Source organism: Corvus cornix, chromosome 1 (assembly GCF_000738735.6).
Source record: "Corvus cornix cornix isolate S_Up_H32 chromosome 1, ASM73873v5, whole genome shotgun sequence".
Classification (NCBI taxonomy): domain Eukaryota; kingdom Metazoa; phylum Chordata; class Aves; order Passeriformes; family Corvidae; genus Corvus; species Corvus cornix.
Genome location: NC_046332.1, coordinates 66,309,329 through 66,336,809, shown reverse-complemented (window position 1 = coordinate 66,336,809; position 27,481 = coordinate 66,309,329). Strand labels below are relative to the sequence as shown.

General features: G+C 43.1%; 1 protein-coding gene and 1 long non-coding RNA gene across 8 annotated transcripts in view; one reads left to right on the top strand and one right to left on the bottom strand.

The window, feature by feature from the left end:
* Window positions 1-685: 685 nt before the first annotated feature.
* On the bottom strand, window positions 686-7,428 carry LOC109145469. 2 transcript variants are annotated; one of them, XR_005603739.1, is made up of 2 exons: window positions 4,328-7,428; window positions 686-2,966 (listed from the first exon to the last, which is right to left on the bottom strand). It is a non-coding gene; the product is annotated as an uncharacterized LOC109145469 (long non-coding RNA). The 2 variants fall into 2 exon arrangements; XR_005603775.1 differs by having other exon boundaries at window positions 4,476-7,428.
* A 57-nt stretch (window positions 7,429-7,485) lies between these two features.
* DACH1 (dachshund family transcription factor 1) overlaps window positions 7,486-27,481 on the top strand; it is a 356,766-nt gene continuing 336,770 nt past the window's right edge. For 4 of the 6 annotated variants that reach the window (XM_039564712.1, XM_039565348.1, XM_039564057.1 and 1 more), the window contains exon 1: window positions 7,895-8,770. In XM_039564712.1, coding sequence (XP_039420646.1) covers window positions 8,019-8,770 — 752 coding nt within the window. In that variant the 5' untranslated portion in view covers window positions 7,895-8,018. Of the gene's footprint in view, window positions 8,771-27,481 lie in introns of all 6 variants that reach the window. The other 2 variants (XM_039562277.1, XM_039563475.1) reach the window with 1 other exon arrangement.

Here is a 27,481-nt window from a genome sequence, read left to right as displayed (position 1 = left end):
CAAAACACAACCTCAAAACACCTGAGAAAAGAATGGGTCCTAATGGAAATACCTCACAAATCTTCTGTAGTTTTCAAGTGTTGGGGCGGGGGGGTGAGGGTTATCCAAAGCTCAGAAGTGTGTCTGGTGTTGTTCATGTTTCCCATCAAGGCTTTACAGCCAGGCAGCCCTTCCAGTTCCCTTCACTATGAGTGTGAAGATGCTGCCTGTGAAACACTTGCCCCATTCACACACCTCCTCAGACTGATGGGGAGCAGCAGGGGAAAGACAACTTTTCCATTTCTGCTTTTTCTAAGTTTACACTTAGACAATGGCGAAACAAACCCTTACTTTAGCCACAGATGGGTTTAAACCTTCTTTTGTCCGCACCACATTCCCCAGTTCCGCGCACATTTCCTTTCCCAGAAAGGGTTTCTCCGCGGGGTGCGGAGGGGCGCGGAGGGAGCGCTGCCCCGCCCGCACGGGCACTAGTGGGCGCTGCACTTTCCGTTCCGTTCCTCCCAGCAGCGATATTCCACACTGCATCCAGCCGGGCACCGGGGGCAGCCGGGGCGGCGGAACCACTGCCTTCACGCGAAGGACTCCGTCTGCCTGCGGACTGCACAGCTGTCATTGATGTTACTGTACTTGATTGAAGCTGAACTGGGAGAGGTCACTGGTAACAAGCACGAGGCATGTAGGCAAATTACAGCTTTTATTTATTTATTTTAAATTTGTTAAGCTGTACCCCGTAGAGCTGTACCCCGCGACACAGCTCAGGGCTCAGAATTAAGGTGTCTCTGGCTTTCTTACTCTGTTTTTACTACACAAAACACCCGTGACGTCCCAAAGAAGTACAGCTGAAGCTGTCGGAGAGCTGTGCACGCCACTTTAAAGATGAGCTTCTTTTTGTGTGGCTGGCAACATAACTTTGGTATTTTGTCCAGGCTGGCATGGGGGAGAATTTTCAAAAAACGTCCTCCACTGACACATTTACCTCTTGTTATTTAAGAAAGAAGTGATCTCTTTGGTACCATTGCAAGAGACATGCAAAAAAACCAGCCTGGGCACGTTATAGGAGTCTACTTAGCAACTTTCAGACTTTGTTCCTCTGCTTTGCTACCTAAATACAGTAGACAGAAATGGGAGATAACGCTCCCATGTCAATGAAGAGATCAGTTGCTTGCCTATTCTCGTTTATGATAGTGGAAGAAGCACTGGTTTTCCCTAAAGCAGATTTTTTTTTTCCCCAGTAGCCTGATGCATGGAAAGCCAGTGCATTGTCCTCTGACAGCTGATGCTTATCGGGCCGGTGGGGGTATTGTGTTTCAGCTCGTGGCACTGGAAAACCTTGTAACTTTCTTTTGAAGTTAAATGGCTTCATTTTGTTTCCGTGTATGAATAACTCTCCGAAGAAGTACAGTGACCCAAAAGTCGACCCGTTTACAACGCCCGTCCAAGCAATCAGTTCCTGTCTCTCGGGCTGAGCTTTGCCCAAGAAGGTCCCTTCGGAGAAGCAGGCGGGCGAGCAGGAGGAAAGGGGGAGGGAGGCGGAGGCTCCTCAATCAGCCCAAGTTGCATCGTAATTAAATTGTATTTTATCCTACCGAGGCATGCAAAATATCGAGCAAAATACAAGTTTAAGTAATTTGTTTGTACTCTTACCTGTAGGAGTTGGAAATTAACAGCCCCGCTAGTTTACTGTTAAGCCTGGAGAGCGAGAGATTGCTTTGCAAACATTACAGTTATTATGTCTGCAGTTGGTACTCTTTGTATAAATTATTGATCAGCCATCTTATTTTTCTTTCTGCTTAATGGATATTATAGCATAGCCGTTTACACGCTATACTTAAGGTTGTGTCAGCACTTCCATTTATAACATCCCCCTCTTACCCAGAGTTTATAAAATTCCGCTCTGTGCTGAAACTTTTCAAGCAAGGGCTCGGACTTTTAAAAACACTTCCTCTCCCCCACCCCAAAAAACCAATTAATAATGTTTGTCTGGTTGTTTTGAAATAGGAGAATAACAAAGGTTCCCCCCCCTCCATGTTTTCCATTCACTTAAGTGACATGAGGAAGGAGAGGCTGCGTCCCGCAGGCTGTCAGTTCCTATATAAAAAGAAGAAGGCAATGTGCATTTTTTGTTGTTGTTATTATTATTGTTAAGGGAAGCAATTAGTGCTAGAGCAGCAGCCGAGCCGCCGCCCTCCGCCCGGCCGGGCGCGGGGGCCCCGATCGCCGCCCACCTCCCCTCTCATCGCCCCGCGGGCGGCGGCACGGCGGACTCGCCGGGGCCGAGGGAGGGACGGAGGGAGGAGGATTCAGGCGCTCCCCCCAGCTCCCGGGCGAGGAGCACCGGCATCGGCGGAGACGGCATTGGAGAGCCAGGAGCACTGAACTCGGGGCCGGCTCCCCGGTGCCAGTGTTCCGATTAGCCTGGCTTCGGAGCGAGGGATAGAGAGGCTGAGCGAACTAATTCTGTAAAGGGGGGAAGGCACGGCAAAGGGCAGCTCAGATTAGATCACCGCTTTAACATAATTTAATGGCAAGGGCTTTGTACTTCATGATTATTGCTCCGAGCGACTCTTCCTACCTGTTGGTAGGTGAATTAGCACGTTGGACTGAAGACCTCTAATGAGAGCCCAAATCTAACTCAAACACCATAGACGGCCCCCCGTCTATCCCAGCCCTCATTTAAAACACGCAGGGAAGTTGGTTATCATTTCCTCCCCGTGCTGCAGCTCTTCTGCTCGGCTGTCAGTTGTCAGGTGAATGTCAGCAGGCAGTGGCCAGCCACTGTTCCATCCATCCATCCATCCATCCATCCATCCATCCATCCATCCCGGGCCAGCCCGGGATGGGAACACGACCCGATCCGTTTCACCATGTGGCTCTGGTAGCAGCAACGTGACCGAGAGGCTCAGATCGACAGAAGGGCTGTTTTAGTTACTGACTTCGAAACGCCTTTTCTGAAGTCAGAACGGCGACTTAAGGAAAAAAAAAAAAGTAAATAAGCAAGTAGCTTAATTGGCGTTTGGTTTTTGCAATTTGCATATATGCACTTGTGCGTGGGTGTGTGTGTGGGGCGTATGTGTGTTTGTGTATGTGTGTCGGATGCAGGCGAGGAGGGAGGGAAGGGATGAGAGGGCTCCCGAGCCGTCGGTGATCGCATCTCTCAGTACAGCGCGTCCTTGGTCGGAGCACCAGTTAGCATCCCCGGGGATAGCACCCATTGCTCGTGGGGATGAAGGGGAAGAATTGAGAGATATTCCCCGGGGCTAAATCCTGCCCCTCTACTCAGGCGGTGAATACCCTCGGAGCCAGTGAGCTGACTCGCGGGAGTAAAGCCGGCAAAAGACGCTCTAGCACTGAAGTGCCGGGGTTAGGCAGGGCGTGTGCGAGCTGCCAAGCCCGGAGCAATTCCCCATCCAGTTCTGTGCTGGGGACGGCCAGCCACTGCTGTCAGCCTTCCGGCTGAGATGTTCACATTAAACACCAGCGCAACCAGGAGCAAGTGCTCCCAGATTCTCGTTTTTAAAGACTTTAAAAGTTATTTTTAATGGCTCCTGAAGTTTCTTCACTTTCATTCTTCCACCACTTTTTTTTTTTTTTTTTGTTAGGCAGGCACCATATGTAAATACCATTTGTAGTAAACAGAATGTGAAAGCAATCTTGCCATGAATTTTGGATTTTTTTTATGATATATGGTGGACTGTTCAGAAATGTATGCTATTGTTAAAGCTGTTTGTGCCCGGTGTACTAATGTACTGTTTGATTGAGTGAATTAGCAGTCATAACAACCTGGCAGTCTGGCCATAGAAGTGTGCTCAAATTGATTTGTGTTATGGCTGGACTGGAAAATCTAGTGTTAGTTGTTTTTTTGCCCTGGGGCATTGTTTGTACCAAACTCCACTTTTCATTTAATTTTCCAATAGATTTTTGAAAGACCAAAAGGTTTGTGATCAACATTTGCTGCACTTTATTATTATTCAGCTATTAAAAATATCCTATGAGTAATTTCAGGTTCCCCAAAACCTTGCTTTCAATTAGAGTAAACATAATTAGCGTGACGTCGTGCTTGGAATGGCAAATCTCCCTTTGTATCTATTAAGCATGTTATCTACTTGTCCTGTCACTGAAAGGAATCCAGTCTGTATTTGTATTGGACAAGGTTTTGTGCTACTTTGACTATAACACAACAATTAAAAAACCAGCACTGCAGTACCCAGTTTCTTACTACTGGTACAACACTTCTCATCAATCTCAACTGTATTCACAGTGTTTGTCAATGTTTAGTGAATGTCTTGGTGGAAGAGAAGCAAAAAGGGATTCCTTTTCACACACTTACATTTCTATGAGTCTATTTTCCTGAGCGATGCAGGGGGGATTCAGTATGAGGTCCCTCCCTCTTTCTCAGTCTTCCCTCTAAATAACAGATAGCTCCTCAAAGGGGGATTGCTGCTCGAGACCTGAGATTAAAGCAAAGCAGAACTTACCTTCTCTTCACCAGTACTTGCTCCTTTCTTAGAATCTTCTGCTCGGCAGTCATTTGCCAGAATTATAATGCAGCATGATTAAACCTAAAACATTACTCTATTGATCACGCAGAAAGCTTTGTGAAATCATCTAGTTTTTCCTCTTCAGGAACGGTGAACAAAATACGTCACTAAACAAGGGTAAGATAAGATACAAGACAGAAAGGTATTTCTCAGGAAAATAAATTCCAAAGAAATGCAGGAAAAAAACTGTGGATGAACTTAACATGATAATACACTATTCATCCTTACCAGGTGCCTATTTTCTGTATGCATCTCCTCCCCCGGTCCGTTCCTTCACACACGTTCAGAAGATAAATACTTTTCTGGGGTTTTTTAAATTTAATTTAAATATTTAATTATCAATAATAACTGAAGATGGGGGAGGGAGCTGATGTACTATCCTATCTCCTGTCAATCAAGTATTCAAATTCCTTAAAATGCAACAGCTACAATGCATTTTCTAATTGCATTTTACCCTTTCCAGCTGCCCTCAAAATTGTAATTTAATAAAATAGTGAACTCCATATCAGTCTTTTTTTAGAGCAATAAATTACTATCACTGTCAATACATCTTAACACGCATTTTAATACACAAAAATGGTAAAAAGAAAAAAGAAGAGAGGAAGAGAGAGAATACCTGCTCTGAACAGTTACATGAGCAGAACAGAAACCCTGCTTCAAACAATATTCCAGGAAAGAAATTAAAGACTTCTTAATTAGTGCAGCAATTAAGCTTTCTTGGTCTCATTTTAATCAGCCCAGGCCCTATCAAAGGACAAACAGAACGATTTGCAGGTCTTTGAATTTTAAACAGTCTTATTGATTTCAGCACCATAAGTCTTCACTTGACACAGGGAGAATTTTCAAATATCAGTTACAGTAATTTGAGTTTTGCTGATATCAACTCAGAGAGAGAAAAAGAAAACACTCAACAATATCATTACATGGAAGGGTCAGCAAGTAAAAGAAATGTAATCTAGAGAAGTTTACAAAGAATGACCCCAGGATTTGTTGGTTTATGTCAGTGTGTCAGTATAGGTGAGAGGTAAATTAAATTGAGACACTCCCCATAACAATTAGAAACACTTACCATGCCAGAAGCTTTGAGGAGTCTTGAACCTTTTAAAAAATCTCTTTCTTTCTAGGTTTCTAATCCCAGTGTTGCATTGATATCACCAAGGTTAACCCAAACCCCTACAAACTACATTTTCTTTTGGACCATGAGAATTATCTGTGGGAGCAAGTAGAAAAGCAGAAGGGCTGGTGAGCATCATGTTGTAAGAAAGGTAGAGAACAAATGAAGTGGCAGGTTTCCTAATTCAGAGGTCACCCAGATCTCCAAGTGGCAATATCACGCGTTTGGCTCTCTCCTGATCTTCTTATGGATCTGATCTGTCTTCAGAAGGTGTGAGACAAGATGACATGCAAAAAGAACAGGTGAGGGAAAGAAAATATATACAGAGTTGGCTTTCTACAAATGAAAAAAAAGGAAGAGGAAGCACATTTATACTTTGAAATTACAAGTTTTATGCAACACTAGATCCCACCACTGGGATCCCACCTCTGGAACTCAACTTGTATAAGCTCCTCCAGACAAGCATTCTCAAAAAAACCCACCTAAAAACGGCTCGAAGAGGTGTTCTGTGCAATTATGAGTACACAAGACTTCGAAGTAAAACATTGCTCTGTGTTTTCCTGGTTGTATTTGCAATTTTAAAGGTTTTAGTGCAGGATAGCTTAAATTTCAGTAGCAAAAGGCATCTTAAGTGGCACTAGAACACAATTTCCCGTAAATTGAAGTTAAAGTACAATAAGCAAGCAGATCTTATGAAAATAGTTTATGTCTGATACTGTGGAAATTCCCCTGCACCAAATTACTACAGTTGAGATTATCCACTCTACAGATGTGTCATCCTGTGAGTCATGTCTCATGTAATAGTATACATAGGAAAAAAAAGGCTATGGGTACATACATGCATCGCAATTAATTACAGAGAGGGTGTATTTTTTAAACAGGAAGAACTACACACGCACCGACCCTTGATTTTGCAGACCCCCCCATTTATACCAATGGCCATTTCTTTACCCCTTTCAAAGTGCGAAGTGCCCTCAAGACACGCAGAACACAGCCCCGGGCTTTCCCGACGGACCCCGGCACGCCAGCTGCCAAACGCGCTCCAGCCGCATCCCGGCCCCGGGCCGGCAGGTACCGCGTCTGCCGCCGCCCCTCTGCGCATGCGCGGGCAAGCGCGCCGGCTGACTTTGCGCGCTACCTGCGCGGAGGGGCCGGGCCGGGGCTGCGCGGCTGCTGCGCGCCGCCGACACCTGTTGCGCCGCCGTACCTGCGCGGGCCGCCCGCCTGCCCCTCTCCCAAGTTACTTCTGTGCCGCCGCAGCCCGCCCGGCGCGGTGCCTCGGCGGCCTGACCCGTAATGCCCCGTCCCCTGCGATCCGCGGCCGCCGCAGGAAAGTCGTCCGCGGATGCTGCCGCGTGGGGCTGCCCGTGCGCGCCCCGCGCAGCCGCCGCCGCCGCCTGCGCAACAAAGGGGACCCTCGGCAGCAACTCCCACCCCGCCGGGAGGAGCGTTTGTGGTCCCGGGAGAGCAACAACAGCAGCAAGAGCAACAGCCCCGTCCGGAGGTTTCTGCTTTTGTCTGCCCCGGCAAGGTGTGCGGTGCCCAGCGCCCGCACCGCGCCCCGGCTCCCCCGCTCCCGCCCGGCTTTGGGGGAACGCTGGAGACGCTCGTGTTTCTCCTCAAACTGTGTTGACAAGCGACTGTTGAAAAGGGCTGGGAAAATTACATCTCATCTCTGGTGGGGTGAAATATGAAACATGTAATCTAACGGTTCCTGAAGGAGGGGGGAGAGGGACTTCTCTCCCTCTCTCGCTGTTTTCCTGCTCCGGGCTCCTGGTTGGATAATTTGGGTTAATACTAGTGAGTGAGCCTTTTGCTGCTTCAAAGGGTATTTCAAGTTGCCGGAGCTCCTCCCCTCCGCACCGTGTGACAACAACAACTCGTCCAGCGAGCGAGCGGCGGCGGCGGCGGCAGCAGCCAGCACTTCCCAGCTCATTTTCTCTCTGTCATTCCCCTCTCAATCTTTGATCAATGTACTTGCCAGAGAGAACCGAAGTCCTTCAAACCTCCTCCTTTTCACCTTCGTCTTTAACGTGGTGCTAGAGCAAGGACCACAAAAAGAAACTGCCCTCCCCCTCCCCTCGGCCCCAGCCCCGCCGCCCGGAGCGGACTTCTCCTCCTCCTCCTCCTCCTCCGTCCCCACTTGCGGGACACTTTGTGCGTTCTCTCTCTCACTCTGCCCCCTGCTCTCTCGCTCGCCGCAGCACCTGATCTGGGGTTATCCCCCCCTTCTTCGCCCCCCTCCTCCCTTCTCTCCTTTCCTCTTTTTTTTTTAATATTTTTTTTTTAAATTTTTCCCCTTTCCCCTGCGTGTGTGTGTGGGAACTTTCCCCCCTCCCCCTGCCCCCTCCGCCGTATATGTGACCATGGCCGTACCGGCTGCTTTGATCCCTCCGACCCAGCTGGTCCCCCCTCAGCCTCCGGTCTCAACTTCTGCCGCCTGCACCACCACCACCACCACCTCGTCGTCGGCCACCTCGTCGTCGGCCACCTCCTCTCCGTCTCCGTCCATCGCTCCCCCGCCGGCCGCTTCGGGGACAAACCTATTCCGGCCGGAGCCCATCGCAGCGGCGGCAGCGGCGGCGGCGGCGGCAGCGGCGGCCACAGTCACCTCCACCACCAGCGGCGGCGGCAACGGCAGCGGCGGCGGCAGCGGCGGCGGCAGCCCCAGCCTGGGCACCGGCGGCGGCGGCGGCGGCAGCAGCAGCGGCGGCGGCAGCGGCAGCACCTCCACTCCCAATGCCAGCGCGGCCAGCGCGGCCGGCAGCCTGCCCGGCAAGCCCGTGTACTCGACCCCGTCCCCGGTGGAGAACACCCCCCAGAATAACGAGTGCAAGATGGTGGATCTGAGGGGGGCCAAAGTGGCCTCCTTCACCGTGGAGGGATGCGAGCTCATCTGCCTGCCCCAGGCTTTCGACCTCTTCCTGAAGCACTTGGTGGGGGGCTTGCACACGGTCTACACCAAGCTGAAGCGGCTCGAGATCACGCCCGTGGTCTGCAACGTGGAGCAGGTCCGCATCCTGAGGGGGCTGGGGGCCATCCAGCCCGGGGTCAACCGCTGCAAACTCATCTCCAGGAAGGATTTCGAGACCCTCTACAACGACTGCACCAACGCCAGGTAAGCGCCGCAAGGCACACGCGCGCCCCGCCGGCCCCCCCGCCGCCGCCGCCCCCGTCCCACCCCCGCGCGGTGCGGTCCGGGCGGGCGCTGCGCCGCTTCCCGCTGCCCCCTCCCGCGCTGCCCCGGCACCCAGCCGGCCTTATCCGCAGCCAGCGGCGCTGCTTCTTGGTGGGACGGAGGGACAGAGGGGGAAGGAGAAGGCGTGTTTGTGCCCCCCTCCCGCTGCGCCCTGCAAGTGTCGCCCTGTCATTGTCCCCTTCCCTGCCCCCCGGGCCGAGGCGTGCCGGGGGCTAGGGGTGGCCGCGGGCAGTGCAGCGCGGGAGCGGAGGGCCGGCGGGGGTGGGAAGGGGCCAGAAAGTGCTTTCTGACCGAGTCCCCTGCTGAAGTTTATCCTTGGATGTATCTTTAAAGCGGGCAACCCTGGGAAAAAGCCGCCCGAAGGGTGCACGGGAGTGGGCGGGGAGCGGTCCTGATGGGGGGACGGCGACATAGACACTGGGGTGTCGCGTTAACTGGGATGGGGCGCGGAGCTGCCCGGGCGTCGGGCCCGTTCCGGGGCGATGGAGGCCGCTTGGCCATCAGCTGCTGTCACACATCCGAGGGGGCACGTGCACTTTTTGTGTAGGGCTGTAAGGCAGTTGCCACATGGCGAACGGGGGAGGTGGAGGGAGGGCGGGAAGACGGCGAGGAGGAGGAGGAGGTGGCGGCGGCTTTGCTGTGGGGTAGTGGGGAGAGGTGCCAGGCGGCCGGGCTTCCTCGGTGGGAGGGGGTGGGGGTGTCGGTCCCCGAGGAGCAGGTGCGAGCAGCTCCAGGCCCCTGCCAGTCGGGGAGGAGGAGACGGGGGGCAGCGGGAGCGCGGCAGGGATTTGGCAAGACTGGATCCTGCTGCCGCGCAGAGTAACGCGGGCGCGGTGGCGGGGACGGCGCTGGGGGCGGGGAGCAGCGCTGCGGCTTCGGACGGTGCGGGGATATCCCCGCACCCCGAGGGCCTGGGAGACCGCGGGGGGGAGGTGAGCCCCAAACTTGCCACAACCGGGGAGGAGTGTCGGGGGGATAGAAGGAGCTGGCAAAAGAGGAAATTCCTGATGCAATAGCAGCCGCCTTTGCAACGGAGGGCGAAAGCATGGGGCTGTTATCTCTCAGTCTGTAGGTTATAGGGCTGAATCTGCCCGATAAGGAGAAGGGATCGCATAACTGCCGTGACCCCGAGATCAGAGCGGTCGGAAGCGCCTCCAGTTCCCGGGGGCTCCCCCTGCCTCGGGCGGGGGCGGGGGGCTCGGGCTCTGCCGCGCTGGAGGGGCGGCAGGAACTTCTCACGGAGGAGGTCGTGGACAAAGTCCCGATGCTACTTTCAATATACCCAAACAAACAGACCGGGCTCGTTTCACTTTCTTATGGTCAGATTTCAAGGTGCAGCAACGACCAACACGTGGGGAATTAACCCCACGCGATGCCGTGCTCCTGCCCGTCCCGTCCCGTCCCGTCCCCTATGGCGGGGGGTGTGACATTCCCTCCTCCCTCCCTTCATTCCCCCCGATTCAGCAGAGGGTGCCTGGCAGTCATTAGCATAGAGCCAGGCGAAGCAGAGCACTTACTCTGCGGTAGCTGTTGCTGGATGGATTGTTGAAGTTCCTGAATATTCAGGGCAGCAGGACAAAACAGCCTGGAATAACTTCCAAGCGCTGACATAACTGTAGCTGCTCGGGTAACTCTGCTGTTGTTTCATGTGGAATCAACATGAATATTAATAGCTGCTCTTAGACAATTGTTGGGCTGGGGTTTTTGTGTGTGTGTGTCCGTGTGGTGTGTAACTTGTAACAACTCTGCAAGAGTTCCAAGATTGGGTCCTTAAAATAAACTCATGGACGTTTTACTTTGCCACAGTCATACCGTGTGAATTTTAATTTGAACGTGTAGAATTAAGAAATACAGAAACTTTTTTTTTTTTTTTTTTGGAGGGGGGGAGTTGGGGGAGTATGGAGACACCAATTCCTGGACTTGGCAGGGTTATAAAAGGGTTTGGCAGCCTGGTTGTAACATGGCTTGATTATGTCAACAGTACAGAATCGGCTGTGTTTCAGCTGTTCCTGAGGTCTGCTGTGTTATCATCTAGTGTAGTAGAAATTACAGTAGTGGGTTCAGAACTGAGTAGGATTTGACCCTTAAAAAGCGTAATTGTAGTAGACTTACTTATACATCCACATTAAGCAAATAAATTAATGGAAAGGATATACAATAGGTATGCAAAATGTATTATTACAGTATAGACGAATAAAGCAAAGTGGGTCAGTGAGTTTTGGTCAAAATGGATGATATAATGGGAAGATAAATCTGTATTTGCTTTCTGGGTTTCCTCTCTAATACATTTAGTTCTTCTTTCTTTACAAATTATTTTTAATTATTTCTGACATTACAGTAATTATGCAGGGTATTTTGATCTACTCAGTTTAGTGATTTGAGCGACCTTTCCTGACTCCCACTTACTGCATACTTTAGCTGGGTGATGTCTTTCTGTATCCCGGGTGGACACTTTACTGTTGAGATGGAAGCTGTAAGAGCCAACTCCATCCTAGCGGCTAAATTGTTATACTCATCAGATTCAAAAATTTCGAACCAGCATCTTATCACTGTTATATTTGTCTCATAATCAGCTGATGCACTCGAGTACGCTAATCCCTTTTTGGAAAGCTTCATCAAGGTTAATATGTTATTTAATCACAAAAGGCATCCAAATAAAGCCATTACTTTGTTGTTCTTTAAATGGATTGAATCGTTAGTTGCCAGTTGCTGTGGAAATAATTTGTAATAACTTATTTCGAGACGGAAAAGTTTTAGATGTGTTTCACCAAAATGATACATTTTAACTGTGATATTGCTATTTAAAAAAATCAATAAAACAAAAATCAATAAAACACCAAGGGATTTTCTATTGAATGCTAAATGTAGAGGTCTGTAAAGTGAATTGGTTTCTGTGTTTATTTGTGATACTACTAATAATAACATGATACTAAAGGACCTTTTTCCAAATTAGGCTTGTGTATCAGTTCACTGGAAAAATAAGCTTCCGTTATGGAAGATGACTTTTCTTTTCTGGTCATGCTGACCTTTGCTTTTATTTTCCTCATAAAAAGCACTGGCCGCCAAACAGAAATCCAGGAAATAGCAAACTGTGCATTTAGCTTACATTCCGATTAAACGGTTTGACATTAATGGGATGCTAGAAAGCCATATGCCAAACAAATAGGGGAAGGATAAAGGCAAAACATGGAAAATATTTAGAGCTACTAGATGCCAGTCGAGTCAGGTTTCTTGAGTGTGTGGGTGAAAGAGAGTAGCGAACTGTGCACTGGATGTCACCTGCGTAGGATTAATGACCTGGAAGCTATTGATCCCAGATTGTTTCTGGTCTCTTGTGTTTTGAGCACTTGTTGTGGAATTTTGCCATGCTGGGTCCCTTTCTAGAGTTTTCCCATCGAGTTAGGCTGGCTTTGGATTGTGCCCACCTGAGTAAAGGCTAAAAGCGTGCGCTTTCTTCTGACCTCCCTTCTTGTGACCAGGATATGTTAATCTTTTCTGACATTTGAAGATGATTTTGAATGAGTTCATTGACATTAATACTTAAAGCAGGGAATTATTTGCAGCCTTTGGAAGCTATTTACAGTTTTTGGAAAACAACCTAATTGATTTTTGAGTATAAAGGGGAAAGATGCTGAACATGAAACAATTCTCTTCAAAGCCTATCTTACACGGCAGTTATTCAGTCCCTCTTTTCTAGCTTCTGCTTCTCTCAAATTATGTGGACCTACCATGTCCTTGTTTACTGAAATACTGCACGCTTGCATAGCTTTTTTTTCCATGTTTGTATTAATTAAAGGAGTTTCTCACCCAGATAGGTTAGTACAGATCACAGATACTTTAAATGAACAGGTCAGCAAGTGCAGCTGGAAGGAATGTCAAATATATAGTACCTGTGGTTTATATTGATGACCTTCCTTCTTGCCACAGATTATTAAAATATAATCAGCAGAAATGTGGAAGGCTTTACAAGCAAAGATGACTTCTGGAAGGCCAGAAGATAAATTGTAGTAACTATAAAGAAGGAGTAAAAGGTTTGGAAGTGGTTTCCTTAGACTTAAACAAAATCAAAGACTCCAGTTGCTCATAATATCAGTACTTTAATATCCATCTTACATTATGTATTTAATGGTAAATATTGTAGTTTAAAAACTGAGATCCTTGGACCATGCTTATTGCAACAGAACAGAACCATTTATCCCTTTAATCTGATACTTACTCGCTGGCAGTAGCAGGGTATCTGATACTTTGGAAGGGAACACTTCCCTGTGAGCGCTGGCTGCCTGTCGAGAAGGGCTGCTGATGCTGTTTCTGTGCAGGGAGGTGAGGGCCTGCTAGTGATGGGCAGGGGGGCATTTCTTTCCCTGATTGCTTCACATGATCTTCCTCAAATATTCAATTTGATTAACTCCTCCTTTATCTTATAGCTATGAATATTGGTAAAGTTTTGTGTAGTTTCTTTTTTTTTTGTGGTTTTTTTTTTTTTGATTAAGAAATCTTTTATTGGCAGATGTAGTTTGTGTAAAAAAGCAGTTTTTTTGTCAGGTTTGTATCAACTTAACTTACAAGAAAGGGTTACATGGATAGCTGTATTATTTCCTCAGACCATTGCCATCTCTGTTCAAATGCTTGGTTCAGTCTCAGGCTTCCATGCTCTTTCTAGAGCCACAGGCCCCCGCCTGGGGTTGCTGAGCCCCCTCGGCACATGGAGCAAGTGCCCCACAGTGTGTCCCTATGGGCTGCGCTGGGGGGCTGCTGCGCCCACCCAGGGCTTCTTCTCTGCCCCTCCTCAGCACTGTAAACCAAAATGCACTCCAAGCACTCTTATTTACAACTTGTCCTGCTTGGTATTCTGTAATCCAGAGTGGGTTCCGAATATTTGTTGGAAATGCTAATCCTGTTTGACTGCCATTTAGTATTTCTTCTGTTTTCCCCTGTTCCTAGATGATTCCAGATGGCTGTTTTTGCCCATCTCTGTGACTGGTCATCTAAAGTGAATTGCATACGAAGCAGAGAATTTTCATACACTGGGTTGAATTTTAATATTTTCCTTTTGAACTCCCTAATTGATATATTAAATTGTTACTGCAGTCCCTGCTGGTCAGGTACAAGTAAATCTCTTTCACCATTGCCAGTGTTGCCTAGTCATGGAGGAGCTTTACAAGTTTAGCTGTAAAAATTCATTTAATGGCTGCAGGATAGCAGAGAGAGTACATCAGAAACTACTGAGTTTTATCTAAATTGTCTGAGCCAGTGAAACAAGAGTCCAAAACAGCCATGATGCCTGTCTGGTTTTAAGCAACAGGACTGGATTTAGATCCTCTTTGTTCTTTTATAAGTTAAATATGTTTTGTTTAAAAATAACGTTTGGCGCATCTGCTTTGCATTATGAGTTAATTCCATTCATTGTTTTAAAATAGTGATTAACCTTTTGCAAATTATATACTGCACATGAACAGTAATTTTTTCAATAATCTTTAAATGTGCATGCTGTAACAGCGCCATAATGTGGACTGACATAATAGGAATTGACAGTAAATTTTTAGTTGCCTAAATATGTATTTAAATGATAGAGCTGAAGAGTCATTTGCAAAAAGCTATTATGATCCAGAGAGCTAATTCATATATAGATAATTTCTCCAGTGTGAATTAAGGAAGAATTTTGCTTTTTCCATTATCATTTAAATTATTTTCAAAATTCCTGGAACATAAACCAAAAATCTTTATATTTAGAATCAAGATGTATTTGTGACTTGAAATGATAAAATCCAGTTTGTTTTGAGGAATAACTTTATCCTTAACCCACTACGTTCTACTTATTTATCTGAAACTGTGCTCAGCCGGGGGCATCTTCTAACAAGTGCTGATGTTTCATTTCACAGGCATTGCAAATATTCAAGTGTAATCTACAAAATATGGAATCTTAGCACTGACTGTTAATAACTGTGAACTGTTTTAAACCTTTTTTTTTTTACTGAAGAAAGTGAAAAAGGGTAATAATACATTTTCCATAGCATAAAGTAGAAACATGCTGTCACTTAATTTCATGAGAGGAAGGATCAGTTTTTGACCATCCAGTTACATCCCAGTTTGGAATTTTCCACTCTAAATCACTGATAGCGATTAGCTAGGAAACTACACTGGGGAAGAATAAGTCTGTAAATACTGAATACTTGCATTCCCCTCTGTGAATTTCCGTAGGTCTTTTCTTGAGATGGGATGTTGGACCAAACGGACCCTGAGCAGTAGTTCAGGATACATCCACCAAAACTAATGACACTGCTTGCATGAGTTGCAACTGAGAAAATGGATCACAAAATGTATTTTAGTTACCTTGCTTTAAACAATGTTTTCTGATAATTGCATCCTCCTATGGCAGATCGATTAATATATACAATACAATTTGCAGAACTGAATGGAAAGATCTTCTAAATCGTGTGTATCAAAACACTTTATTAGTTATAAGTAGAAACTTTCTGAAATAATACAAGCTTTTTTTGTTAGTGTTCATGTAATTATGCTTTTGATACAATAAAATATTCCAAAATTTTTATTGTGCGCTCCTGAGAACACTCATGTGGGTAACACTTAGCATAACTTTCTGTTCATTATTCTGTTTAAAGGCACCCTGTTCACTCCAAAACTAATTTACTTCAGATATTTTCTTTGCATTCCACATAATTTGCATCTTTGTCATGAAGAAGAAAGCTATTTCAGTATCAAAAAGAAATATATTTTTTGTTACAGATATCAAACAGTGGGATTTTGTGGCCATTGGAAGGCTGAAGTTAGCCATAGTCCAGGAACAATGGAGCAGATGCAATTAAAATTTGTCAGTACACCTTGCCACACTGACGGGATGTTTTTTTCCATTAAAATAAGCAGATGTTTTGGTAACAGAATTTTACTCATCCTTAGAATTTATAGAATTAATCTCTGAATTGGCCAAATGGCTAAATTATGCCTAAATTCCTTTTGATCCAAAACAAGCTCAGGTTCAAGCAAAGCTTTCAGACTAGTTTTCTTATTCACATTATAATATTGTGTGCTACTCAATACACTGAAAAAAGCACACCTTAGCTGTTAAGACGTATTTTTCTACATTCATTTTGTTCCTTAAATTGTATGACTGAATGAGAGGGCACAGTAGGTGTGCATACAGATTACCTGACTGACAAAATAACAAGAGTTGTGTACTGGAGTTGGATGGGGCTGGGAGAAGGGGAAGAATGGGAGTACGTGGGACTGCTGCACATGCTTTAGCATAATTGACAGCTGAAATATACTTGTAACATTACGATGCCATGATTGAAGTTCATAACTCTGAATGTTCATGTCAGAGCACTTGTTAATGATGCTGTACTGAGAACAGGTAACAGGTATTTTGCATGTGGAGTAAAAGTTGTTTGGGACATGTCTCGCAGCATATGCTTGTATTTACAAATGGCTGTACGATATAAACTATTTTTGAATTTTACTTTTGGGAAATGATTTGCTTTTTCATGTTACGTGAAATGATTGTAAGGAATCAAAAAGAAAGCAGTTATATAAAGTAAATTATAAAGGAAACAGGCAATACATATATATTTTATGACTATTTAATAATATCCTTTTTAGCCTTGCTTTCATGTTGTTCTCATACTTACTAATGATTTATTTTTTTTTAAAGAGCCAGATCATGATTTTATACATGGGACAGAAAAAAAAATTGCTTTCAGGTGTTAGATACTGTATTTTTAAGAGAAGTACAAACGCATGTTACATTTTTATAAGTGATAAATCTAGTCAGGGTTTATTGATACTTTGAGCATTCCTTAAAAAAAAAAACATTACTAAAGCTATTATTTTTGAGTTACTCTTTTACAAATGTGGTAAAAATATAAACTTAATACTTTAATTGGTTTTATATCCTGTTTTAATGGATGACAGTGTTATCTGTCTTTATGAAGCATATAATTTGTTTTCAGTCTCTTGGCTTGCTGTAGAAACCTTTCTTTGTTGGACAAGGTCACCTGTAGGACTTAGTTATTTACATTAAATAACTATGCTGTGGTTTTAAACCATATGTGTAACTGTAAGGATGCAGGTAGTCCTGTTGCTCTCAGTAGATTACATGTGTCTTTTAAACCAAGCATATGCAAAATACATTTGGAAGTGCTATAAAAGAATCAGTTGACATCTTAGGTAGGAAGCTGGATTGCTGTATACTTTCTTTCATTTTCAGGGACAGTTTGAAAGCATTGAAAGAATGCTTGAGATTTCATGTCCTGTAAATTAATGCTTGTTGCATAAAATAGATTCATGATGCATTTTTTAATGCATTATGCATTTAATGCAGTCTTAGTGTTTTTGTGAGCATTCTTTCGTATTAATTAATTTTGGGAAATCAAGGCAATATCTTTTCAGGAATTAGTATCAGAATTTGGTACAACCTGTGGCTTCATACCCTCTGCTGGGATTTTTTGTATTCAATTTTGTAGTACAGATGCAGCCTATCCCATTTTGAAGGGAATACATGCTTCCAAGATGTATGCCGTGGTTGTCACTTTTCACATTTTAGTGTTGATTCTCACTGGTAGTTTGCTGGGAAGGAAGTGAAACCATTTTCCAATTATCTTCTGTTTCCTAAACAGAGATTTACTGCATGGGAGGAGTAAAATACCTCAGGTGGTATTAAATATATAATATGGACTAATACAAGTGAAAAGTCATATGTTCTCTTTTTTTGTGTTTTTTTTTTGTGTTTTTTTTTTTTTTGTTTTAATATATTTCTCTCAGCTTGTTAGAACAGTTTTGACACTGTAGGTGACATATAGGATTTTGTAAGTTCTCTGTGTCTGTGTCTACCAGTAAAGCCTAATTTCATGATTCTGGTGCAAGTTATGTTGTCTATTGTTCTAATAAAAGCAGGATTGCTTGGTTTTGGTTTGTTATGGATGTTTTTTAAGCTGATACTCATAGCTTTTAACAGGCCTGGTTAAAAAATATACATTAAATGGTAATAAAATATTTTGTCTTACATTACTGGGCATTATAGATGGTTTGTGATTCTACTGGTTCCCTTTGAAAGGAATTTGCTGCTGAAATATAATGTTAAAAATGACAGTAGTAGAAAAAGAAGCTCCTGCTACAGTAATTTACAGTTTAACATATAGCTGTGTATAAAGTACAGTTTTGAGAAGCTATGAGACAAATGTATTAGAAATACTAATTTACCTGCATGTAGCTGTTTCAGGAGCCCACATGCAAATCATGTAAGAAAGGAGTCATAGCATTTCCTGGGGAGGGCATCAGTGAGGTTTTTAGTTAACATGTTTGGGGGATAGCCACAGCTGTTGAATTGGCTTGAGGCCACCTCAAGGTACAACAGGTGGGACATCACTAAGAATTGATAAACTTTCAACAGATTTTATTGTTCAGAGCTCCTCTGGCACCATCTTAATAGAGTGGCGGAAAGGGTGGATTTTATCTTGAGAAGAAGCAGCCCACTGCCGTAGTTTGTACATGTCAGGTTTACGCACTGAGAAGGCAGTTTTCTCAAACACCCTGAATTTCTTTGTTATCCTTCCTCTGCTCTTTGAATCTGTTTAGTCAACCCAGAAGACGTGTGGTGCCACACAGAGGGATTTGTTGCTCAGCTCAGTGGTCAGACTCAACCCGTTATCATTCCGGCCTCATTGCAGTGAAAGTCAGACTCTGGGACAGAGTGGATGGGATGTGGTGTTAAAAAGAGTAATTTCAGGTTGTTCCTGAAGGAGTGGAGCCTCCACTGCCTTTAGCTCTCTGCTGCTGATCCTGTGCTGCTAATGCAGGTCTGCCAAGCAGAGGTTTCATCTTTTCTGGTGACCCCTTCTGTGATTTTGTCTCGTTGCGTCTTATTTTACATGTCTTATTACTTAAATTAGGACAATACAGTGTTATCATGAGAGGCAATTAAAATAATAGTTATGAAATGCCTGTACTCAGAAATATTCTGAAGTATGACTATGTGAGTAGAACATTTTGACATTAAAGGAAAGAAGAATGTCCTTAGTTAAAACTGCTGGGCATTGTTAAGTGGTAAGTTCGCCTGCTTTTTGCCAGCCAATGAGAGAAAAGGAATTTTTTTTAGAGGTGAAAATGCAGAGCCAGCTAGTTCTAAATACTATTTTGTGAAATTGTGTTTCATCCGTGTAAGTAGTTTTCTGTGTGGAGGGTGTGCTCTGAACAGGATAGGTCTATCTTTGCAGCTTGGCTAATCGTTTCCTTTCAGAAATCCAGAACGCATGCAGATTTGAACTTGTAGCCAGGAAAAAGTGCTGCCATGCTTCAAATTGCCAAAGGACCTCAGGGGACAGAAACTTGACCTGGTTTTATGAAACCATAGAATTACATTTATACAAGTTACCCCATGGGAAAAGAATGAACTGATCCCAATTCATTTCTAAATTCTGGGGCCTTACGGGTCACATTTGAATTTTCTCCTACACCTGTTTTTCTACTAAATTTTTCTGAGGACATTTTTAGAAACTTACTTTACATTAGGTATGGGTCAAGTGCCTAATATTTAACAGTTCAGTATTCTAATTCTTTAAAATGTGTAATGGTTTCTCAATATAGTTAAGCTGCAAAAAGTTTAAATTATAGAATTTGTTTGGTATGGACTAAATCCTCAAACCTTGAACCCTCCTCTGCGTTTAGTAACTTAGGCTTTGTTTTCCTGCATGTGAAATAGAGGAGGCAGTGACTGTAGTCAGTACATGTTGTATGGGCTGTAGAGAAGAGAACAGCTCTGCAGATACTGGGCTACTCACCTGGAACATGGCTGTGGCTCGAGGTTCAAAAGGTGACAATGGGACAGTTCACAAGAAGACTCCCAAGACTCCATTCTTCCTTTCTCATCCCCTTAGTTAGACTAAAAATTTGCGATTTGGGAAATCTTGGTTCATCTTTCCTCATCTTGGAATCAATTAAAATAATGAGTAGGTGCTCCCATAGCATTCCTCCTTTGGTCCTTTGGTTTGAGCCAGAAGCCTAAATACCCTAGGGTGAGTGATTACCTCTCTCTGGTGAGGTGGTATGGTGTTTATGCTGCCCAAGTGTTCCTGCTGGTGTATTGCCAAGTTGGACTATGCCAACTAAGTTGAAATAGTGGGCCCTAAGGACATGGAAGGGTTCCTTAGTTCAAACACTTAGAGGATTATATTAAAATTAGAATTAGCTTGCATTTTGATTTATTTAACAAACTGAGTGTTTAGTTCAGCTTGAGTTTGCCTCAGCAGTTACTATCCCACAGAGGCTCTGCGAACCTTCCAGGCTTTGCTTTCACCTTCTTTTCCTATTCTTAGTCAGTCTTTCCGATCCTTGAAATATATTTTCATTGCTGAAATTGGCATTAAGTGCCTGCATAAGTCTACCTGTTTCTAGTGTACAAGTGACAGATTTGGATACTACTAATCTAGTATAGATGCTTTTGTCTTTAACGCCATCTTAACACTCCGGATCGACTGAACAGCTCAGCTGATGATTCCTGGCTGTAGGCTTTCAGTGGATGTGGCAGAGGAGGCTAGTTCTGAGTTTGTAGTCCCTTTTTTGGCTTTGGCAAAAAGGATGGGTAGGTGAGAAATGGATATATAAGGGTGTTATCAAGACAAGTAAGAGGGTGCTTATTTACTCTGGTTGTTTGTTTTTCATACCGGTGAATTTTTCTGCTCAGTTTGTATTAAGCCATTCATGACTTTGTCAGTCTGGATAATCAAACAGTTTCATGAGGCATCATTGTAGGGACATTATCAAAGGCTGCTATTGTTTTGACTGGCAAAGTGAAAGGCAAGTCTTCTGAATGGTGATCACTTATCACCATTATGTATTTATTATAAATGTGTACATTGTGTCCCATCAACAGGTTTGACTGCTATGTGGTGCTGATATCCTGAGTGGAATAGAGGGGGGGAATATTTTTTTCCAAGACACAAAGAATGGTTTTGTTCCAACATGACTTTTAATGGAAGGTAGAGATGTCCAGTTGCATTTAGGGGCTTAAAGAGTTTTCTTATTTGCTTGACTTTTCCTTTGTAGTTCTGTTGTTCTTAAGTTGGATAGAAGATTTCTTTGCATTTTATTGTATCCAGAGTAAGTTTAGATCAGACTAGTCTAAGGCTTTTAACTTATCAATAAAATGTTCTGGCTGCTTTCTGATTTTGGTAGCAAATAAGGGAAATTAAATTAAATTTAAGATCACCTATAGGTGGCAATAAATTCTTCATTGTGATTGAAATGTTTGTCTTAAATTCTCTTTGCATCTAAACTAGAGAGGAAAAAAATCCCTTTGTTATCTTTTTGATCATAGAACAACAACTCAGAATGAAGGAACAAATTCAGATCTTTGAAAATTCAAACTCTTCCTTTCTCTTTCCTCTTCTCCTTGTTACTTTGTTCTCCTCACATGCCTTTCTGACTTTGGAAGCAAAAGAAGATGAAAATTTGCAATTCTTCATGGAAGCTGTATTTTATGAGGCACCGTGAAAACTTCAGATACAGAGGATGCTTAGTGGAAGCAGTTGCTAACCCTAGCAGTAGCAGTAGGGACAAGAGCCCTGAGGCTATGGGGCTGGGAACATGCTGAAGAGTAGCATCGTGAAGAGGCAGAAGTGAAAGGCTGGTTGACAGCATGTTAAAGCAAATTTATCCGGTGTTGCTGTCACATGCGGCCTTACAAGTTTACATATGTATGATCAAATTTTCAGTCTTTGGATCACAACTGTGTCCTTTCTCTTTGTTAAGTAGGGCTATGTTTAGAGTAGTGCCTGGGAAAGCAAGCAAGAAGAAATAAGCTTTACTTTAGAGTTTGATGTTGGGTGAGATTCTTACGGCAGTGATGTTAAATGGGAATGGAAAAATTATTTTTTTTGTAATACACTTAATCTGAAAATTCTTAGCTATGCTTTGTATGGTTCTAAGTTTATTTCAGAAGTATACAGCCGTAATTCCCAAGTTACTTCCTATTTTTCCATATCCTGTGTGCAGCAATGAATATAGTCACTATGATATTGGGTTGTACATAGAAATTTGAATCCTGCGAGCAGGAAGCTTTGGTTTGTGTAAGGAGTCCTGTTACCTGTAGCATCTCAGCTGGCTGATTTACAGTAATAGAATTATGCAGGTCCTTAAATATTATCTGTATTGGTACTCAGATAGCATAGCTAGCAGAGTTTTCATAAGCTGGAGTTTCACAGACGGCGACAACCGAGTGTGGGAGCGATCAAAGAACATTATTTGTAATCAAAATGTGAGTTAGGTGTTATAAAACAACTGATGGGTGCTTGTGTGCATGTGAAATTTGCTTACACGAGAAATACAACTGATTTAAATGAGAGCATTCAAGTGACGAAAACAGGTTCAACGTGAGAATGTTTAGAAGATGGTGACCTTAGAAACGAACAGTCGTCTTTGTAAGTATTCAAAGGGGGGTTATTAAAACTTAAAGCTGAGAGTTGGCGTTTGAAGGCAGAAGCAGCTAGAGAGGTGTTCGGGGAGCTCACCTGCCAGATAATAATGCGCTTTAATGATGCTGGTTAACTCTGCATCAACTTTCTCATACTCTTTTTTGGGGGGTATGGGGGAAGGGATGGGAGGGAGGGTGAGAGAGGGACGGTGACAGCAAGGCTGTTTGTTTTTCCCGAAAGTTGTTTGTGATTTCAGGTACTCATGGGAAATCTCTTGATCAGATTCACATCTGTTCCTGTCAAAGTGGGTGCTAAGATACCGGTCACCCAGCAACCATGTCCAAGAGGGAATTGGGCCGATAATAACTTCAAAAAGGAATGACAGATGCTAGATTAGGATGAAAGACAAAACGCATGAAAAATGAGCTTGTTAGAATAAAAAAATTGTTCAAGCACCTTCATGCAAATTAAATGAATATTGAACATTTGCATGCAGTAATTTCTACTTTTTCTGTTGATTGAGAGGAAATAAAGACGGTACATATAAAAACATAAATGTAATTTTTTTTTTTTTTTGCACCAATTAACATACAAAGCAGTATCTTTCTTCTAAAAATGAGATTAGCCACCTGGGTGCTTGGCTGTATCCCACATATGTCACAATATTTTTGTAATGTGTATGCTTCTGTTGAAGAAACACCTTATCTAATTCTTTGTAGCAAAACAAACAAGGAAGCAACCTTATATTAATTTTAAAATACTTTTGGTTAGCATCTTTCTATTTTTTTTCAGCTGCGGTTTTCAGAGCTGAATTATTTCCTGCTGTCCTTGAATTCAATCGGTATAATGTGCATTAATAAAAGATCACATAAGATGAGTTCAGACCAAATGCTAAGGTTTCCTATTGACTGGTCAAACAATACATATTTTAAAACACCATGTCTGTTGGGGTAACATGAAGAAGAAATAGTCACTTTTCCATGCCTATGCATTAAGATAATTTAAATAATCTAACAGTTTTATTATTGAAATGTTCATATAACAATCAGAATTTGGAAAAAAATGATAAAATGTTCTGATTGAGAAAGGACTCTGTGTCTTGGTTTAGCAATGTCTAATGTGGTCACGTACAGAAATTGATTTTCTTCAGAAATTAATTAATTTTTCATATCGCCCTAAGCTGCAGTTAAAAAGAGTGCATACTTGTCTGTTTTTTCCAGAAATATTGCCTAATCATATTAATACCATTGCCCCAAGGATGAAAAGATAATTGTACAAATGCATTTGGAAATATGTATCACTGAGTATTTATGATTAAATTATGCAAATGACCCAGCTCTCATCCTTTCCAGACCCAGATTGTCTAATTAGGATTGATATGCTGAATAGATGTTCCAGAATTTGAATACAAGCATGTCCAAAGAGCAGAAAATTGGAAATGACAAGGCTGAAATGCTAAGAAAAGTGTCTTTCCCTTTTATACTTTACTAATGTGGTGTTAGCAGTTGCAGTTTTTCCTTTGGCTATATTGTGTGACTCATGTGTCCTACAAGAAATAAGTCAGGAAAGAAAAATCAACTTTCATAAATAGCTTTACTTTGCTCTGGACTTATTTTTCTTTAAAAGTCTCCTAGCAGTTCCTCACCCCTTTAAAACTTTGTATCCTTCATGTTAAAATAATGATACCACATAAATAACTTCTTAATTTGGAGCACTGTTGTTTGTAGCTTGTCTCCAGGTGCCAGCTGCCAGTGCTAGATATTTAGCTTGTAAGCTTCTCATGTATTCAGATGAGATTTACACACCTAACACTTTTAAGTTTGGTGAGGTTTTTTTGGGGGTTCTTATTTTATTTGAATTCACAATTCCTTAATGTAACCACCTCTTTTTTTTTTTTTTTTTTTTAAAAGATGAGAACCAATATCTCATTAAGCTTGTTTGTAGACATTCTGAGTTGGAATAATAGCTATCAGCAGTCTACAGCATTTAAATCCTTCTTCTTCAGTGGACTGTTTGTTCATTTATCGCTCTTGGGAAGCTGGGAGAAGAGCCTGGTGAGGAGCAAGGAGGAGTAGTGAACTGTCAGTACTTCAGCCATTGTTAGCAGCGGGAGTCGCTCCCTCTGAACTCTGTTGGCTCCTGCTACCCATCTGCAGGATGATGGATTGCTATGTTTAATACATTTCAGCTTTTGTCTGTCATAGTGTGGATAGACAGCGCTATCAATGATTTCAACAGTGATTAGAGTGCTCGTTGTACCCACTGCTATTGGGCAGGCACCTCCCAGGAATGTCTGATGTGGGAACTCCTTGGTACTCTCTCCACGCAGATGACTTGCTCGGCTAACTTGAGGTGGGAATTACTAAATCTGCACAGCCCCCCTGCAACACTACTAAAGACCACTGGGAATTACTAAATCTGCACAGCCCCCCTGCAACAAAATTCAGACACTTCTACAAATGGTCTGGTACCAACCTAACTCAGAGGAAGAATGTCTTGTGCTTTCGATAGGTGAGGATGGGAGCAGGGATGAATTCGGTGGGTGTGATGGGAGCAGCGCTTGGCCCATCTGTAGTTCAGTGTTTAGCTAGTGGTGATACGGGCGGAGTGCAAGGACTGCGTTGAAGCAATGAGATACAACATGACATGTGTCATACGAGGATACTCTCATGGTAATTTTCCACTCTTAGTAAAAAGGTATTATTCAAAATCTTGTGTGAAACAGTATTGTATTAGAATCAGAAAGATAACTATGCAAGCTAAAGCATATAATACTGGCATTAGAAGATACTTAACCCAGTTTTCTTGATTTGGACCATTGCCCACCATGATAGTCCAGGCTGAGGGATAACTTTCACTTCATTTTGAACTGAGGGAGGAAGGGAAGTTAAATCAGAAGATATTAATCATCCTTGATTTAGCTTTCTTAGTAGATAATTTAATTTACAGAACCAGAAGAATGAGTAACTACTAAAAACTACCATTAGCAAAAGTGGTAGACAGGCTTAAATGTGTTTTCTTTACCCCTATTTCACTCTATATTCACTTGATTGTGGCATTATTTGCTTTTTAAAAATTTCTTTCCCTTTGGTTATAGCAGAGTTCAATTTCTGCAGCTCTGCTTATAGGCAGTAGTTTGTAATTTCTCTGTTGTGCTTGCTGGAAATCTGAGCTCAACAGCATGGTCATGGGATGCCATTTTTATTCCTTTTAAAGATGATCCAGGCAGTGGCAATGCTCGTAGGGAGGAGTGTTCATGATAATTAAAAGCTGGAGCTTACCTTTAAAAAAAATATTGGCAATTTGCCTGGGAGAAAATTCTGTCTTCAGTCACCATTTTTAATCTACTTGGCTGTTGGGAGTTATCTTCACTTTAAGAGTTGTCTGGTTTTAAAAGTTGTCTGGATGTTGAAATAGTTTCTTTGACATTGTTCCTAAGTGCTCACTTGCCATATATGATGATCAGAGGATCTGAGGGCTCTGTGAAAGAGTATCAGTAATAAGGTGGGAATAATCTTGACATTTACAGCTGTCAGCTTTCCTCAATTTAGGCTCCCTTCATTACCAGTGCGTGGCAGTTAAACAAGGAAACTTGAGGCATGCTTTACAAATTTAAGAGAAATTAAAAAACTTAATATATGTTTATAAATAAACAGATTTAAACATAAGCAAGTTTAACATTTAAACCTTTACTGGTATTTTTTCTCCTTTAAAATAAATGGCATTTGGCTAGGGGGTTGTTCTTTTGCAGAGATCAATATCTGGAGCATTCATACAGAGAGGAAATAACAGCAACTTGAAAGTTAATGAAAAGCAAGTATTAAATAAATCCATGTATTACTTGGTGATGTGTTAATAAATGTATTACATAAATATGATAGGTAAAAGAATCAGATAAATGGTTCCATAAGCAGATAAAAGGTATTTGTTGTTTATATTCCTTCTGTAGAGGCAAGGCTGTGATTTACAGCCTTTTTTGATAGCAGGACTGGTTTAGATAATTTTGTCTCTCTTCTGTTTCCTCCAGGCACCCTGATTGCACTCCTGTACAGTCGTGTGTGACCATTTTCGGCACAGGATCAGGTCTAGGTTGAAAATGCTGTCTGCTTTCCCCCCTCCTTTCTCCCCTTCATTATTATTTTTATTAATCCTCATCTGTTTTGGGAAAACAGTTCACCCTGTGTTTTCATCAGCAGTTGTGCTGCTACAAGTGAACGAGTGATGGGGACAGAAATGAATGTTGGGGGTAGGGGAAACCAATTTTATGTATTGTCATCCTGTCTTGCCATGAAATTTTCCTGCATCCTAACGGCAGTGCCCTGAGCCTAGCCTGGAAAATGAGCTGTGGATTACACAGTGGTTTTAACACTGTATTTAAAAGGAGGAAACAGGAGGGGGGGTAGCTGTAATGAAGGGAGGAGTAAAAGAAAGAAAGAAAACTGCATGAAAGCAGTGGAAGCCACCTTCCTCTCTTTCAGAACTCTGGTTTACTAAATCTTGGCAAGCTGGCCTGCTGTGTATTGCAAAACAAATGGGGTGGGTGTCTGAGGTAGAGCATTGATTTCATCCTTTGGATGCTCCCTCTGGCCATGTTCTGGTGGCAGGGAAAGGTGAGACACGGGTGCGGACCATCCTCCATGCCCTGCATATCTTGGCTTGTTCCGGGAGAGAAGCCCACTTGTTACAGAACATCCTCTACTCTCTGGGAGGTGCTGCACAGTGGAAGAACTCTGGAACTTAGGTTGAGCCTAAGTCTCTGCTGCTGGAGTGAAAGCCCTAAATTACTCTCTTTTTTGAGTGGACTTGTGTCGGGCATGCCTCTTGCTTTTTTGGGGACTATTTTTTCCCTGTTAGTGGCCTAACATTAGTATAGAAAGCATCTCCTATAGCTATGCAGGATCAGACGGTGTCACTTAGACCTCTGGGTTCTGATACAGTATTAAATTACTGACTTCTGTTTTACTGTGAGGACCTAGTTCACAATACTCCTGCCAAATGTTAATGATGATGGAAATATTCTACCGTCTGTAAAAAAAGATAGCCTGTGTAGCATTTTCGACAAGCTATGTCAATAAAATTATATTAGTTTGCACTTCTTTAGGAATACTCTATTCTTCTAGCTGTTTTAAATACCATTTGGTTTCTTCAGCGGCTTTTTGCAGATGTGAGGGAAACACGTCTGAAGCTACAAGATCCTTGTCTACCCAGA